At 29.9% G+C, this 19214-nt stretch overlaps 1 protein-coding gene across 1 annotated transcript; it reads right to left on the bottom strand.

The window, feature by feature from the left end:
* Positions 1 to 10545: 10545 nt before the first annotated feature.
* On the bottom strand, positions 10546 to 15105 carry LOC124832056 (protein CNGC15b-like). The gene is made up of 8 exons (XM_047306171.2): positions 14190 to 15105; positions 13483 to 14017; positions 13178 to 13390; positions 12667 to 12956; positions 12296 to 12407; positions 11656 to 11892; positions 11022 to 11416; positions 10546 to 10952 (listed from the first exon to the last, which is right to left on the bottom strand). Exons 1-8 carry the CDS (start codon positions 14216 to 14218, stop codon positions 10703 to 10705), a joined length of 2061 nt encoding a protein of 686 aa, XP_047162127.2. The 5' UTR covers positions 14219 to 15105; the 3' UTR covers positions 10546 to 10702.
* Positions 15106 to 19214: the final 4109 nt, after the last annotated feature.

The raw sequence follows: 19214 nt of genomic DNA, 5'->3' as shown, positions 1-19214 counted from the left end.
GTTTATCTAAAAGACTTATTATGGAAAGATTATTTTAAAATTTGACAAATATTGGTAGAATGAAATGAACCTATAATTTGATATTGTGCGGACATAATTTACTGAAAGTGTTGTAATGAATTCCTTGATAAATGGTTAATGTATTTTGTTCCAAGTATGAAAGCATATCTTCATTATTGGATGAAGTGATGGGCACTGAGGTTTCTTTATTTAGAATGGAAGTTTGATGATCTCGATTTTCTAAACAATAAAGACAAAAATTCAATAACAATCATTGAACATTTAATTAAACATACATTTCACCATTTTTTCAATTTAGTTTTAAGTGTTTGTCGTATACATGATAGTTACAGAAAGTTGGTTGTTTAAATAATATATATATATACTTTTACAGTTTTTTTATCGGCAATATGTATTTTTATGATTTTACTTTTAATATCATAATAATTATGTTAATATGAGAGTATTTTTAATTATGTAAATGATTTATTTATTTATTTTTTAAATTATTTGATATTTATTACTATAACATATTATATCATATATTTAAGACATATTATATCGGTTTAGAATTAATATTGTTTAAGATGATGTAATAAGTGAAGCACATGTAACATTGGTTGTATGAGAATTCGATATTACTAATTTAAAGATGATTTAATTTGAATCATTATTATAAGTCTTCCATCTAACTTTAACATATAGTTTCCTTTTATAATCGTCGTTTAAATTCTGAAATTTTATTATTCTATAACCATTTTAAAGTAACTGTTATTAAAAATGTCTTATTAATTACAAAATTGCTATCACATTTTTTTATAAGAATAAATTTATAAATGTCGTTGATGACTTTTTAAAAGTGTGTTTACACTAATAAAAATTATGCATGTGTGAATGAAATATATATATATATATATATATATATATATATATATATATATATATATATATAATTGATTGATGAGATCGTATTAATACAGTGATTAAATTTGAAGATATAAAAAAATTGTTAATCTTTAATGATACTTTTAAAACATTAAATATCAATTAAATTAGGATATTTTTCTTATTAAGTGATGAGTCTTTAGAGGATTTATTAAAGAAATTAATAAAAATAAGACTTAAACTAAACATATATATAAAGCTTTAACACTATACTTCAAACTAAAATCTTAAGAGAATATGATTGTAATTTTTATTCTTTTTTTTAACAAGTGACTAAGATTAACATTTGATTTTGATACTACTAAAATATTTTAAGATAGAGATTTACCGACAATATTTAGTGAAATATAAATTAAACTCACATAAAAAATTAATGTTATTATGAATTTAAAATATTAAGACAACAAGTTTATAATTTTTTTCATATAATATTAAACTTTTTCAAATTATTTAAGATATTAAGTTTATAATTTTATATCTTTTTATGTGAGATGGATTACGTAGACAAGTAATCAAAACCAATTATAATTTTGAAGGTTAAAATAACCATTATATAAGAGTCATGAGTTATATATATATATATATATTAGCACTTCTATATATCCCATTCATAAATCCAGGATAAGAAAGATTTCTATATCAGGAGCAACAGTGTTGACAAAGGGAATTAAACCAATTTTAGTAGTATACTACACTTAATTATGATTTCATTCAAACCCCCTAGACTAATCCTATCATATAATTAACTTTGCATGATGAATGCATTTAAGGACTCGTAAACTAATCCGATTACGCACATCTAGGTTTAACGTTTTAATTTCCCTCTAAGTATCGATTAGTCATTCACTCCAAAACCTTCTTCTTAAAGCATACAATTCAATGTATTCACAAAATCTATGATGAAATGTAGCAAATCAATAATCATCACCTTTCTTGCGATGCATGCATGTTTCCGCCATTCGACTTTGATGTCGCCTCTTCACATGCATGCCCGTCGTTATTAATTTCACACTTCGATACGTATTTAATTAACGTGCTAGTTTTCAGGTTATTAGTTACATATAATCTTAATTAATTTTATCCTCCATAAAATTTGGTATTTTTAGTTTAATTTTTATTAAAAAAATTTAAAATTTATAAATATTAAAAAAAAATTGGGTTCTGAAATTTAATTTCTTCACTAGTTAGGTAAAGCGGTTGTTGTATTATCTCATCATCTCGTTTGTTTATTTGTGTTTACATATTAAAAAATGCAATAGAATATATTAAAAAAATGTATTATATTGATAATAAAAAATAAGTAGCATTATCTTGTTAACAAAAAATACTTATAAAAATGAATTTGAGTATCCATAGTTAAAAAATTTAATAGAAATTCGATTATTTGTGAGAAAAAATAAGTGAGAATTTATATAGATGACGCGTGTATTGGGGGAAGAGAAAATGACAGAGTTATGATATTGAAAGTAACAATGATATGAAGAAGTGTGTTTGGGTCCAGTTATGGTGTTCCATTCCATTCCAGCGACACAAACATTGCACCCATAACTGCTAATTATGACAGACATTTCTTTCCATTTTATGTCAAAGCTTCAACAAAGTGTTTTTGACCAACCACATTATATATGCCCTAAATTGAAAATGACGTCAAAGCTCTTTCTAAACGTGTCTTTAATCTATTCATGCTTTTGTTTCAAAATTAACTAACAAAGATATAAATCATACTTATTATCTAAATATCTATAATTTTTTTTTTCTCTTTTTCGTACAAAGAGAAAAAATAAATACTACCAAACAAATAATTATATATATCATTCCATGTTTTTTAGTAAATTAATACAACTGATTTCACTGGACAATGTTAATTCTAACGGTTTTTTTTTTAAATTAACTTTTTAACTTTTAATCAATTTTCTAGCTCGCTTTCTCAAATTTACTAAGATATTGTATCTTGAAAAAAATACTAAAAAATAACAAGCACTTATTGGAAGAACTAAAAGTCGTTTTTTTTTGTTACAAATTAACTTTTCAAAATCTATTTTCAATTTTTGCACCGATTATAGAGATATTGTTTATAAAGGCTGAAGATGTTATACTCATTAATTTGCTATCATGTATTTCTAAGTTTAGATGTATCTTACAAATTTTAATCAGTAATTTGATTTGTATATTAAGTTTAAGCTTATTTTTGTCTTTAAATTATTTTTTTTCTTAATTAAGTTATAATATTTTGAAAATAAAATTAATTTGGTTTACTTTATTATTTTGGTGTTGTTATCATTTGAAAGATGTTACGTGTAAATTGGTTGGAAGATGTTTTTATATATTTATGGATAACTGGATAATAGTCCATTGACAAGTGATAAAATAGACTTAGCAAAACATGTTATGATATAAATTTTAAATATCAATTATTATTATATTATATAAAAGTAAACTCTAAACCTAACTTTGTCCCATAAAGAGTAATTTATATAATATAAATTAATCTCATAAAATTTTCAATAAGTTTAAGACTCCCAATTGTTTGTGATTATTGATGAGATGGTTGTTAATGGTGATAACGTGAAACGAAAAGGCTCTCATAAAAGTTGGTTTTGATTTACAGAGGTCATTCAGAAAAGGTTGATTGAAAGCTAAAGTGAAAAATCAGAGTTCCAGATGAGAAAGAAGCTTGGCAGGCCAATTGTCAAAGTGGGTCCACAGTTAGCAACAAATTGCTTAAGAAAACGATGTGAGTAATTAGGCAGTTAATGAGAGCAATATTTACTCGACAAGTGGCCCACGAAACTGATAATTAAGGCTTAATTAAGGGAATCACTTGATTAGCCATACAACCAAAGGGTCAAATCTGTTTCCCTTTCCAACCTATTGTCCTTCTTTTTCATGCATAATTCACATTTCAACCATTGATATGTCTTCCCACCTTTTCCAAAGGGATTTTTTTGTGTGATGTTTTGTTCTTGTTGTTTTTCACTCCATTCTATCTAAACACTGTTAATTACAATATACATGCATGATTAACTCAATTTGATTTTACATTCTTATTAAATTTAATCATTAATTTAGCCTTATGGTTATACTTATTTTATATTTTGTTCCACTATTTAAAACCCATTTCTTTTAATATCAACACATATATTTTGATATTTTTTTTAATCATATAGATAGTACTTTTAATCTCTGTTATTTACAATTTTTTTGAAATAAAATAGATTCAAATTAATAACGTGTAATTGCCAAAATATACTCTTTTAAATATAAAAACTAAAAGATATGGTTACATATTTTGTTAAGTGTTTATTCTAAGAATGCTTTATATTATGTACCAAAACAATTTTTTTTCCAAATCACTTCAATTTAACAAAATAATTTTAAATTAAATTTGAGGAATAAAAAACTTGCGTATCACAGGTTTTAAGACTTAAAATGAACAATATTGATTTTTCGAATTGACTAACATACATTGTTTTAATTGATTAAGTTTAAGTATCTAGACATTACATAAACGTAACTAGGATTTTAGAACTAAATTGGCAAAAGCAATTGGAAATCAATAAAGAAATTAAAAATAGTTTATAATTTTCTTTTTAGATTTTCGAATTTTTTTTATTCAACCAAACAATTTCGTTCTAATTTCAAACCAAAAATCAATAAAAATTTTGAATAAAATCACTTATTGTATTTAAATATTTTTTTTATAAGATATTTAAATATAATATTATATATTTAAATTAAATTAACCGCTAAAAATATAATTAACTAGTGTGTTTTTTTATGGTTGTTTTACCATTGTAGTTACAGTATATTTATATTAATCCGAACAAATTTGTGTAATAGTTTTTAATTATAAAACCACGCAACTTATTTATAAATAAAAGATAAATTATATTATTTGGGTATCCTTTTAAAGAAGAAACAAAATAATTTCACCTCGAGTAAAATTACACAACATAGAAGAATTCTCGAAAAAATAAACAAAGTTGCTTTCTAAATACCATGAGTTAGGCATGCTTAAAAACGCAGTCAAAAAAACAAACAAAGGAAACTAATAAAAAACTCTGAAAGTCTTTTTTTTTTAATTTTTATTTATTTATATTTCCCAAAATCGAAAAATTTGGTTTAAATTCAGATTAAAAAAAAGTTAAACTGGTTACTATATTTAAATTGATATAACATTAAATATTTATAATTAATTAACTACCAATAAATATATAAGCATATATATATATATATATATATATATATATATATATATATATATATATATATATGTGTGTTAGATGTCATTTTGTATTTTTATTTTTGATTTAGAATAAGTTGATACAATGATAATAAATTTAGATAAAATAAGTTAGAATTACAAAGTAATTTATTCATCAATACAAAAAGAAAGTTAAAATTATAAACATAATACAAATTCAAACTCAATCACAAACAACTTTATCATAAATTCCAAGATAATACATCATGTATTGTTGGGATTACACTCCCTTACTTTTAAATATTATCGGTAGAAGCTATTTCGGTACTAAAGTCAGTAAAAAAAAATTTAGTTATTCAAACATTAACCACACAGTAAATACAAAATTAATTACTTCATTATTGATATTTATATTTATAGATTTAGGTGTAGATCTTTGATTAATGATAACCTAATTACAGTTCAATTAAAAATAATCATATTTTATCTTAATTTGTTTAACACTAGAAATAATTTCTTTATGTTTGGTCCGACTTGACGTCCATTTGATTGCGAGCAACTTGATTTATTTTGTTTAATTAACTATTGATTGTCCATTTATCTTTGATGAAAGAAATTATAAAACTCATTCATATTCATATTTAAGATGGAAGAGACGAGAAAAGAAGAAGAAAAAAAAATTGTGCAGAGTTAGTTGCACATTTTTCAAATCTCGGCACTAAGACATAATGTATGATTGTGAGAGAAAGTGTAGAAACAGTAAATGGCTGCTAATTAAGCAGGGTTGTTTGTAGCACTAGCAGTCAAAACTTGTCTGCAATGTGTTTCCATTTTTACGTGTTCAAAATCACACAACAGTATTTCAGGCGGTTTGATACAATTTTTAATTTTTCACCTGTCGCAGTACATTTTATAAATAGATGCAAATGTTGATGATTCCAGTAAAATGTATGAAATATGCAGAGTGAGGTATCATGAATTCGTTTTTAGTACGTAAAAGAGAGTGCACAAAAAACAAAAGAAAAAAAAAGGAGAAACCAAACGACAGAATATACGAGAGAAAAATAAATGATTGCCACTTTCATCTATAGCTCCTTCCTATTTTCTAGGAGACATCAAAATCCCAAGGGAATCATATAAAGCACTCTCAACTAAGCAATATCCTTTGCTTATCCAAACAAAAGACAGTCGGTCAAGATTTATGACTTTTAAAGCATAATTCTTCATTTTTATTATGCTTTCAGCTTTTCTTATTCCAAATTATATATTCTCAGTTGTCAAAATTTGACTTTTACAGTATAATTTTTCATTTTTATAGTTTTTATGTTTTGGTCATTTTTTTAAGATATTTATTAACAAAAAATTATATAAATGTGATTTGAGTTTAGCGGAATTCATATCATTTTTTATTTAACACAAGATTTAAACTTACTTATATAACAGGGAATTTATAATAATGTTATGATTGTGTTATTGTATTTCCATTTTTTTAATTTTTTATCATTTTGAGTTTTTATGATGTTTTTTTTTAAAGAAAGATAATTAGATAAATTCTATAAATGTGATTTAAGTTCAATTCACATAAAGAATTAAATTATTTTAATTTAACGTGAGATTTAGATTTATTTATACATTTGTTATTATGATTGTGGTGTTGTCATCTTATGATAAGATAATGAGTTTATGTCGTTGTTATTATGGTTGTTATCGTGATATTATTTTTATTCATTACTTTTAGGTAATAAATTTATTATTATTTTTTTATATAATGTTTAATCTTGTTTGTTCTAGTAAATAGGAAATTTAGACTCACTTTATATTATTTTCAACATTTTGTTATTTAAAATAATATACTTTTCATTAGACTTTTTTAAAAGAGACACAAGAAAGATTGGATACCAAATTTGAATAAGTCTTTAGCCAAAATCTTAATAAAATAATTTTATAAATTCTTCTGCTTATTTCATTTTACTTTCCAACTTATTTTGAATTCTTTAACACAATTCTTAATAAAAAAATATAAACATTAACAGATAAAATAAATATAAAATAAAAAAACAATACAAAAACTTAATGTAATTTACAATATTAACAAATTTGAATCTACATTATCATAGAGTTTATTAATAAATAAATATTATAACTCGAAGTTGAACTTTCATTCAACTTTTATAATTTTATATTATTACAGTTGAACAACAATTCTAAGAGTATCTTTCAATAGTAAATACTAATTTATATAACGTCCCTCTATTGAAGTTTAGAAATAAAGTTGTTTTTCTGATTACTATGGAGTGGGCCTTGGTGTACGTTGTTTAAGAGTTTCTTTTTGCACTTCCTTTTTCTAATTATACTTCTTTTTGCTATTTTTTCTTTGTTGAAAACAATGTTCTTATGCAGGGAATTGATTTCTCGTTAAATTATTTATTTAGTCTCCGTCGTTGAACAGAGTTGACCTTTCAGTATTTATACCAACTTAAAATTCCTTTTAATCGTATATGCTATTTTTAATCTCTTTTAGATCCTGTTAGTTTAAATACAAGAACTGAGATTAAAATGATATTTTTTTAAAACTAAAACGATACTTTTCAAGTATAGAGATAAAAGATTACTTAAATTTCTGAAATCAAATTTTGAACATATTTTTAAAACTAAAACTGAAATCATATTTTGAGCCCATTAATTAAAATAACAATGGCAACTTCATTTAGATACATAATCAATCGTCAATTTATATTATTATTGTTGAATATAGTAAAAAATTATATATACAATATTAATATTTGTAATAAAAATATAGATTAAGCTTAAAATACAAATAAAAAATAATAATAAATTAAGTAAAAAGAAAAGATAAATATAAAATAAAAATAATATATATAATAATTATGATACAACTTTAAAATATTGTTCTACTCTAAAATAATTGTTCTAATTATTGAAGTATTATTTTTGTAATTGAAAAGTTTGTTTCTTCTTGCATCAGGTGACAAGAAGGTGTTCCACCATTAGTGGACCACAATCATATATATGAGTGCGTGCAACTTTTACTGTTCCATAAACTAGGCTCAAGTGTGCTCCAAAAACCATATCTTTTTAATGCAAGGTACACATGATTCTGAACTGGTCAAATCTAAGTCCATATTGTAAATTACCCTGTAAATATGATGCTCGATGCATGGAATACACTCAACCCACTTTAAATAAGTTTATATTTTATTGGTTTACCAAATAAGAGATTTTAAAAAGCTTACATTACAAAGCCTCTTATTAAAGTAAATTATATTCTCATCAAAGTGAATTTGATTTCTTTACAAAAAATATTTATTAACTTTTAAATTCAATAATTTTTGTCTAAGTCAAAAAATTTTAATTTAAATCAAATACTTTTAGTTAAGTTAAAGATTTACTAAGTCAATCGAGTTGAAGGTCAAATTGATTTGATTTGGGTTAAAAATTAAAATTAGTCAACTCAAGTTAAAGGTCGAGTCGAGTTGATTTGGATAGAAAGTTGAGACGATTTAAATTTTTTTGACTTGAATTGGCTCAGGTCAACTTGATTCGAAATTCGGTTCGGAATAACTCAAATCAATTTTTGGCCCAAGTTAACTTACCTTAACTTTCAATCTTAACCAACTTAGTTCAACCTTTCACTTGGGTCTCTCAACCTAAGCCGACTCGGTTCAATTTTTGATTCAGAGTAACTCAACTTAATTCTTCAACCTAGTGTCGTCAAAATGGGTTGAAATCTGTGAGCCAACCCGGCTCACCACGGGTTTGAGTCGAGTTGGTTGGAAAAAATGTGAAAATTTTGATGCGAGCCAATTTTGATCCGGCTCGCTAAGAACCCGACTCACTCGAGTTGGACCCGTGGTGAGCCAACCGGCTCACCAATCCACCTATTTTTTTTATTATTGAAATCAAATTAATTAAATTAATTATTCAATTCCTATTTTTTTTATTGAAATCAAATTAATTAAATTAATTATTCAAAATGCACAACATTTACTTTGCAGTAGAGCTTTTCGTGCTGCGTTGTGCTGTTGTCTATCCAAAAGTTCCCCTCTACTATATATTTTTGTTAACAACTATATGTAGTTTCTTGGTCAAACGGTTGTGTGTGTCTCGTTAATCTAAATTGGCAAAATTTTATGCTTGATAGCTTAGAATATATAACAATAGAGTTCTTTTGTTTCATTTTCTTTTACATCAATTGGTCCAATTATTATTGTTTCAATTTGATCAATCAAAGTAACATGTTATAAGAATTTCAGAAGAAGAGGGTGAAAAAAAGTTAAGTGAGCCAATGAGCCAACCCGTTCAACCCACCAACCCGTGGTGAGTCGGATCAGATTCAAATTTTTTTGGCTCGCTAATAAATGAGTAGGGTTGAGTTGATTCACTAAATGACCAACCCGTGGTTGGTCGAGTTGGATCGGATCGGGTTAATCGTTTTGACAACCTAGTTAACTCAAGTTTACATTTAATTTTAATTGACTTGACTTAATTTTTGATCCATGTCCATTGTAACCTTTCGAGTTGACTGATGAGGTGTGTATGATTTCACTTGAATTTCATTAACCTTTATCTTAATCCAATTTTATATATCTTAACCTAAAATCAACTCATGGTTGATCCTAATCTATGGATTGACGTTTTCTTTTTCTCACAGGACTTAGTGTTTTTTTTTGTTGACATTTTGGTCTTATAAATATTTTTTTTTTATTTTGAAGAGCAAACCCTGAACCAAATCGACAGATATTTTCTGTCTTCTGTCTTGGGTCAAGAACTTATTTACCCATCATCCTATCCTATGTTATTCAGTACATTAAATTTAAATTTAGGTTTAATTAGTAGTTTGGTTTTAATTTTTGTTGAATTTTTTTTGGTCCCTTTGTTTAATTTATTTATTTTGTTTTAATTAAGTCTCAATTTTTGAAAACTTGATTTAATTAGATCATTTAGGTTAATAGTGTACCAATAATGTTAAAAGACTTCTCAAGTGTCATTTGTATTTTTGTTTAATTCTTTTATTTATTTTTTCCAAAAAAAGATTTTTATGTGTAGGTATGTGGTGTACCATGGCACTCTCAATGTCACTTAACTATAATATTATTACATGTTGTGAGGTATCAGTATTATAATTATTTTATATTCAATTTAATTTCTAGATTTTATTTATTCAATTTAATTCCAATTTTTTAAAAAATAAAACAACATTGTCTCTCTTTACATTAAAAATAATTTTTTTATATATAAATCTTATAATAGTATTTTTATTTATATATATATATATATATATATATATATATATTTTGGTACACTACTAATGGAAGATTTAATTAAATTAATTTTTAAAAAATTGAAACTTAATCTGATAAAAAGAGAAGAGAATCTATTAAGAAAAAAAAACTATTTAAATAATTCTTAAATTAAAAAAATATACATTATGAACAATTATCTTAGCACCGTAGAAGAAATTGTATATCCTAACTCACATGAATAACCAATAAAAGAATAACCCTTTAGAGGGCATACAAGAATCCAAAGTCATCACTCACCAAGAGAAAAATCTGGTTCTTCTGGCTTCTGCAAAGCGTTGACAACTTCATCAGAATGCACAGAACCCTTCCTAGTCATCCTCGTACCATACGCAACCAACCCTACTGTCTCACTGTCACTCTTCGACTCAACGTAGTAGCTCAAAGCTCTCACTTCTGCTGCTTCCTTTCGCTTCTTATACCGTCTCCATGCAGCTTGTATGAAACACGCAGCCCACGTTCTCCACTGGTGCGAGTAAAACCTAAATAATAAATCACCGTTAATATATCAACATCAAACTCATCAAATCACATATTATCATCTCTCCAACCTGAACTTGTGTCTCAGTTGTTTGCTGTGTAGTCTTCTGAACTGTGACGCCACGAACTTTAGGTCTTCCGCTATGAGGGCGAAGGCCTCCACTTCGGAGATGGCCTTCACGGTTCGAGTGGAGGACGGCAGGATGAAGCTGGGCCGTGGGCCCAGGGCCCATGTCAGCAGCTCCTCGCCGCAGAAATCGCCGGGCCCGATGCGGCACGAGTTGAAGAAACCGGTGCGGCCTCCGTTGGTGGTGTAAGAATCGAGGTGGCCCCTGATTATGAAGAGAGTTTCGTTCACGGGATCGCCCTCGCGAACTAGGTACGTGTTCTCCGTGCACAGCGCCGGCTTCAGCCTCTCGCATATTGCGTCAAGCATTCTCTCGTCCATTTGATCGAACAATGGCACCTGTTCATACGTTTCACATCGTCGTCATCATGATCATCATCAACAACAACAACAGCAAACATGTTTTAAGTAAAAGAGGTAGGTTATTCCAAGATTCATTTCATGTTATCAACTTGTTGGTTGAAATGGTTCTGAAATAGGGTATCAAGTTCCAAACTCGAAGATGAAAAGAGGTGACTAAAAACAAGAGTGAAATGTGAGGGTTTGTTCAAGTAAAATTTGATGAGTGAGTGGCTTACTCGTCGAACTAGTTCGAGACAAAGGTGGCGCTTGATGTCTCTCCGAAGATCAGCAGGAAGTCCTTTGAGAAGAGCTTCTTCGTCTACCCCTCGTGTGGCTAGCCATTTATATTGGTTATATTTGCGCACAGATTGTCTAAGTTCTGGTGGTAGCTGCCTGTGATGCATCCATTGTTCTGTATCAGTTCTCCTCACCCTCCACTCTTCCAAGCGAACAGTTGTTGATTGGAGATATGTCTGCCAAATATAATGATGAAGAACAAAGTTCATTCAGGGTGGTCAAGTATTTTCTTACATTTCAATGCTATAAGACTAACTAAAATTATAATAGTTCTGAGGTTGATTTTAGGCTCAATCTCTATAACAGAAGAGGATATGGAGACTCAGGCATACATCAAACAAATTTTGTTTCTTGTAGTACTGGCTGGTAGAACAAAGCCATCTTGAAACTATGTCATGAAATTATATGGAATTGAAGATTTCTATCAACAGAGTTCTAAGAATGATTTTGGATGATACAAAGCAGATTGTGGTCCTATGTTGCGGCATTACTTTATCAAGACATTAGAAGAGAAATTAATGGCTGAAATATGCAAATTAAGCAGCAGTAGGCTAAGAGAGATAATTTATAGACACTTACCTGCATATTGCCAATAAGCAATGCAAAAAGAACCAGTCCAAGGGTTGCAACAACAATGGCAAACATTATTTCTCCAACAAAAGTGCTGGTAAGAAGACCTTGTCCCAATGAACTGCACAGAATATCACAAACCATTAATGCTGAAGGGATAGAAGATAAAACGCTTTTTTTAGTGAGTGGTTGTCACCCAGATGAGAGATTTTGCTCTATTTGCTAGGGAAGTTAATCATTTGCTCAAGAAGACAAAATGAGATAGAGAAGTATAGCATTTTGAAGCGTATGATTAAATGCTTAAGGCTAGAAATTCCTACTTTCTTTTGTTACAGGTCTCTGCATTTAGTTGACCATATATCCTTCCAAATAAGAGTTACCTTAGATTCCTTAGGCCCCACCAAAGACAAAAGAAGTACTTGTGAAAGAATGATGAGGTGGTAACTTGGGATGCCACAGCATCGCCGTATATACCAAACTGATAGAACTTAGCCTTTGGCGAGCATAAAAGTGTGATATTACTTGCAATAAACCAGGAGACCCTGAAGGAGTCTTCAACCCTTTTGCAGTCAAAGAATCCATATTGGCAAGATTGCTCCATATCACAGACACTCCTCCAGCAGGCTTCTTGTCTTTCAATTGATAGAAGGTACCAGCTAGCTCCTAAAACCTTCAACCAAAACAAAATGAATATTAGTAAAGTATGCTAAATTTTCTTTATTGATATATTGATGTCATAATCTTGTAAACGTAAAACTAGATTTTCCTCAACAAAAATGTTAAGAAACTTGTAAAGAATAAAAAGGAAAAGGCTGGCACATATACAGTGGGAGTGGTAAGGTGAATTTGCTTGAGCAACAATCAAGGAAATGCAAGTTTCAATATACTCACATGGCTAGCCAACATGTACAGAACCAAGTTGTAAACAGCCCCTGCCCATGCTGTTTCTGTCACAACTCCCGTAGCTTTTACAATTTGGGATGAAAGTGGAAAAATCAGAAACAACCTTGGTAAATATTGGAAAATGATGATAAAGCGAAGCACATTCTTTGTGTTTGCCATGGTTGAACCTCCGAGATTGGGGATCACAATCCAAATTAACACCTGTGGCAAACATAACAGCATCAATTTTACCTATCAAGTCAAAGAAACACCTTGGCTTTCATCAAGATAAAGGAAAAAGTATAGTAATTTACCTGAGGAAGAGGCAATGCAGCAATGAAGTCTAGACCAAAACCCTTTCTCAGGTACCTAGTAGCTATCTTGGTAGTGCCTATGACAAGTTCTCCCCTCCCAAATACCCGAGAAGAAGGAGCAACATAAGCTGTTCGAAACTTCATGAGAATCTGAATCATGTAAAACACATCTGCCATTGATCTTATCATTGTGAGGAAAACTTCAAGTGCTGTTCCAATATCAATGCACACTTCATCTCGAACTAGTGGCAAATAAAAGAACAGAGGGTCCACAAACAAAGAAACTAGACATACTACCAAGAAAATTTTGTTCCATCGGTGAATGGTTTGTCCCCGGGGATCTAATAGTGTTTTTTTTCTAACTCTCTCGTAATCCTCTGAGAATACTCTCGACAATACTCTAGCCTTCAAGAACTTCCTTGTTTCCGTCAGACCCTTTTTACCCCTTATCTCAGCTAATCGTGTTCCATTGTTCCTGATTCCCTTGCCACTATTTGCAGTCGGCAATTTTACCAATTCAGGGTCATCTTGAAATCTGTAAAGTGAAACTTCACATTAGAGGCTAATAGTATAGATTATGAAAATCACTTTGAAAGACAGCAGCAATTGACTCTTGTATAGTATACAAAAGTATAAAAGCTACACAATCTGAGAAAAGAGTACATAGTAACTTAGAACTTGAAAGGTAAACTAGGAAGGAGACTCACCTTACAAATCTTGAACAATCAGAAGCCATTCTGACTTTCCACAAGTATCAGTTTCTCTCAATCAACAATATATGTAGGTATGTATGTATGTATATCACTGGTTGAATCAATGTTTGTTGGACGAATCCATGTTTGTTGGGACCAGGGATTTTGTGAAACAATGATTAAAATATACATGAAACTTGGAGATGAAGCTATCCAATTGAGAATAAAAGTTACCTATGTGATAGAATCTCTGAATAATAACCTTAAACCTTAAATAAATTGCAGTTGTTAAATTGAATGTATTCAAAACCCAAAATTTATATCTTATGTGCTTGTATTCTTATGAAAAGTAGGAGTTAAAGAAGGCACCAAAAGTATACAAATCAACCACTAACAGTAGCCAAAAGATGGAACTTTAGAAATAGGATATGGATAAAATAAACCATATATAGAGTCACGGATTGTGTGAATAAAAATGCAGTTTTTGTGAAAGTTTAGCTGCTTACAGCTATTCAAATTGACAGACAGTGAAAAAGCAGCAATTAAAGTGACACAAATTCCAAAGAATTTGACTAAGCCACGTCACATAAAGCCAACCAATTCGCTCTAGCAACAATCTCTTCTCAGTTCCAGCCCTTGTTTCACCATTAGCATATGACATAAACGCAGAAATGTAAGAGGGTTGAAAAAAAGGTTAAAGGGCTGGTTGCAAAATGAGAGAAGACATTATTACATAACACTCCCTAAAAAATGGATGATCATGTACTGCCAAAACGAAAGACAAAACCGTATTCACAACCCAAATGGTGAATTTAAAAGAGTTGAAGACGGAAGAGCCAATGCAAATAGAAAGAAAATGACTTGAATGCTAAAAAAACTAACACAAGAAAGAGAAATGAACAGGGAGAAAAGGTAGTTTTTGAAAAGCGTGTAGGTATGGATGAGAGTGAGGTGTGTGAAAGTCCAACCAAGTAAGGTATCTGGCTGGAGACAGAGAGGAAAAGATGACAGTTGCTGTTTGCTTTCTTCAACGTGTGAAGTTGACTACGTTAGATACGTTTTTAGGGAACCTTAACATGTGTCATTTTCTTCTCACTTTTCAGCCACTTTATCTCATTATTATATCATACATCTACCATTCAAAACCATAAGGATACAGTAACAACATTCATATACAGATTTGAGCAAGTTAAGATAAGGTGTTGCAAGTTAAAATGATTAATAATTCCATAAGGAAAGGACATGAAAAACGATGTGGGACACTTGACAGCAATTTCTTTTACGACACTGTTCCACGTAATTATCGGAACAAAGGGGTTGTCGGTGTGTTGTAGTTTTCTTTTTCAAACTTGAGTTACCACAACGTTATTCTCATATTGCCATCAATAACAACACTCAGGAAGTAGTAGAAACAAACTGATTTACGTTTGATTCTACTGTAACTCAATTATAATCCACTGATCTTGATTTTTTTTTTTTTGGAATCATAGATTAATTCGAAAGAGGATTATTATAACTAAGTTCTTGTGATTTATTAAAAATATTTTATGAGTTTTATAAAATTGTTAAATGTTTTATTAATGATTAATTAGTAGTTTTATTTGTAAAATAGTTTCTTTATTTGTGTGAGATTCTTATTTACTGTGTGTTGTATTATTGTTTATAAAGAAACTATTTGTGAATGTTAAAATCTAACTTAAACAAGTTATGAATTAATTTAGTTTAGGTAAATTGTAATATTTATACCCTTATTTCAATTAATATGCATATCTTATTTATAAAGCATCTTTTTAATTGTTTATACTCTATTAAATAAGTTTACTTTAAAGTAATATACATATTCCTTATTTCTGCGTAAAAAATCTTTGCAATTAATGTTATGTTATAGCTTTATTTTCTTCCTCGCTTAGATTAATCTTTATAATTCATCTTTGTTTATTTTGTGCAGACCTTTTTGAAAAATATTTATTTAGTTATTTATAAACGAAAACTTTCTATTTATGTACAATAATATTTATTTTATTCTTAGACTATTTAAATTATGCAAATCATGTCATGGGAAATTGATATGAAAACAATGTTATTAATATTTTAAATAAGTATATGAAGAAATTACGAGTTTATTTTAGATGTTTCTTGAAATTATCAACGCTTTTCCTTTGCCACCTGTCTATCATCACTAATTTCAAAGTCAATGGTCATATTAAAAATTCTTCTATTCAGCAATATTTATCTTGTAAGTGAACGTACATAAATTCATTCTTTAAATAACATTGTGTTTTAAATATAGTTTAAAGTTCTTTTAAAAAATTTAAGAAAAATGATAAATTTTCTTAACTCTAAATAAAAATTTGAAAAAAGTATAGTTTAAAGCTATTTTAAAAAATTTAATATAAATAAAAAAAATCATATTATCTGAAAATTTGAAAATAATAATAAAACAAAGTAATCTACTTTTTAGGATAAAAATTACCCTTCACTTATTTCTATTGACCACTTTGGTGTGTAAATAATAAGAACTTAATATATTTGAGGCTATAAAATAAGAATTATTATTTTTTATATTATTTTGAAAGTTCATGTTTAGCCTATGTGAAATTGTTTTTAAGTAAAAGATTGGTTGTGGGTTTAGTTTGAGATTTGTGTTAACAAAATTAAGTAAGTGGTTAGCTGAGTTAGTTAATTAAGTAAATTTAAAAGTTAATATGTGTGAGATCCCGGTTAATTAGAAACGTAATTAGGTGTCAAATCAGTAATTATTACGCTGCTGAATCACCTAGTTGCTTCCATAAATGAGCCGCGCCACACGTCCAGTGCATTAATTGCGCACTGAATGCTCCATGCATGAGCGCCACTTGTCACGATGGAAGTTTCTGAAGTCAGAGTGAGTGTGCAGGTGTTGGATCGAGAGACGTTCGTCCGCACGAACGTGGATTGGACAAAAAGAGTTTTCGAAAAAAAAAAAAAAAAAAAAAAAAAAACCCTCCACTCACCTGTATCACTCATCTTCTTCCTCAGAACCAGACCTTCCATTTTCTCTGATCTCTCTCTAGAACCAGTGATCTTCTCTCTTCTGTAACTCATCTTCTTCTTCTCCGATTCACTTTCCAGAACCGTAGGGACGTTCGTCCAGCTGTGATCTTCCGTTTGGACCGAACAGAACTTGGATCGGAACTGGTAAGTCTTCACGTCTAAGCGTCGTCTTTCTGGTCTCATGCGAACCCTAGTTTTGGTTGCATGCATGGACTTTAGGTCTGAATTATTTTGATTTCTGGCATCTTAGATTTACGTGGGAACTGTTGAGCGAAACTTGGGTGTAAGACGTGGTTAGAGGAAACCCTAAAATTTTGCTTTTGGAAGTACACTGCTATCCAGGTAAGGGAAGCTTACATATATTTAAATTTATACGTGTATGATTGTATGAAAGCATGATGTGGGTTGTTGGTATGAAATCTCTGTATACGTGTTTTTCTGATCTGCATGAACGAGTCCTGTTGTGCTGTTATGAATGTTTACTGATATGATTTCTGGGTTGTTGAACTGCTTGCTGGTTGAAACGTATGAGTGATGGATGAATACTATAATGCATGAATTGTTAAGATGTTGATTATTGAGTATGAATTAATCTGGAAGTGAAAGTATAAAGTTCATCAATTTGAGATTCATTTGGAGTATAAAGTATAAGTTAAATTGTTGGAATCTGGAAAATTTCTAAGGTTGAGAAATCTGAAATTTTATTCTTTCCCACTGATAAATGACGCTCGTCCCTGAACGGTCTTAAACCGTTCGGTCTTCATTAAAATAACTCAGTTTGGAATTCTTTCATTTGGAAAGAATTCTGCTCGCGAACGAGCGTCCCCAATGGAATATCTGAGCGTTCGTCTAGCTCAGCAGTATTTAAATATTTAAAACTTTATGAATAAGTAACGCTCGGTCTTATACCGAAGCGTTCGTCCTTAATATCGTTCGACCTTATGTCGAACGTTCGTTCTACAGGGCGTTCGGTCTTATACCGAAGCGTTCGTCCCAAATAGCGCTCGGGTTTTGCCAAGCGTTCGTTCTGATTTATGCTCGGTCATACACCTAGCGTTCGTTTTCGATAGCGTTCGACCTCATGTCGAGTGTTCGTCTTTAATAGCGTTCGGCCTCATGTCGAGCGTTCGTCTTCGATAGCGTTCGACCTCATGTCGATCGTTTGTCTTTAATAGCGTTCGTCCTGAATTTTTTTAATAGTGTTCGTCCTGATCTCAATTAGCGTTCGTCCATACAGTTAATTAACGTTCGTCTTTTTAGAGAGGTGTAACTAAGAATGAAAATATGATGTTGAGGGAATTACAAAATGAACGAACCATATATGACGTGATATTCTGATATTGATATATGAACGAGCGTTCCAAGGAGGAACGACTCTGATTGGATATTATCTTTGGTAAAGTATGACTGTGGATAAGTTAAGACTCGCTGTCCATCCTGATGTTCCGTGATACGCCTCTTCAAGTAGAAGGGGGTACTCATGTGTGGGAACGGCAGGAGGTCCTTAGTCCATAAGTTAACATGGGCGACGTAAGAACGGACTTACCTCGAGTGGCAGCTGTTTGGTGTATCCCAGTTACTACATCACTCGGGTGCAAGGACGCTTGTAACTACACAGATTCATACAGTTCGGACGGTCTGTCTTATATACGTATTTCTATAATTATTATCTGATATGTTACATGTTGTGTGCGTGAATTGAAATGTAAATGTATGTGTTGATTGTATAAATTAAATATTATAAGCTTACCATTGCATTTCCATTGTGTTGTCTACTGTCCATGTATATTTCCGTCTTGTCAAAATGCAATGATCATCCGTTGTGGATGTGAGCAGACGGTGATGCGTCCCTTGAAGTCATGCTGGAAGAAGAAAATTTGGATGAAGCCAATCTGGTAGAGGTTGAAGTGAAGGCCGAGCCTTAGAGCGCTCGCTAGTGTTTTATTTTGTTAGCATATTTATGCGGACGTTTTGGTTATAGTCCTGTAAAGCCGTTCGTCCTTAAAC

The sequence above is a fragment of the Vigna umbellata genome, chromosome 3 (assembly GCF_029865625.1).
Source record: "Vigna umbellata cultivar VRB3 chromosome 3, Vumbellata_1.0, whole genome shotgun sequence".
Lineage (NCBI taxonomy): Eukaryota > Viridiplantae > Streptophyta > Magnoliopsida > Fabales > Fabaceae > Vigna > Vigna umbellata.
Note: the sequence above shows the minus strand (reverse complement) of the source record. Positions and strands in the feature narration are given on the sequence as shown.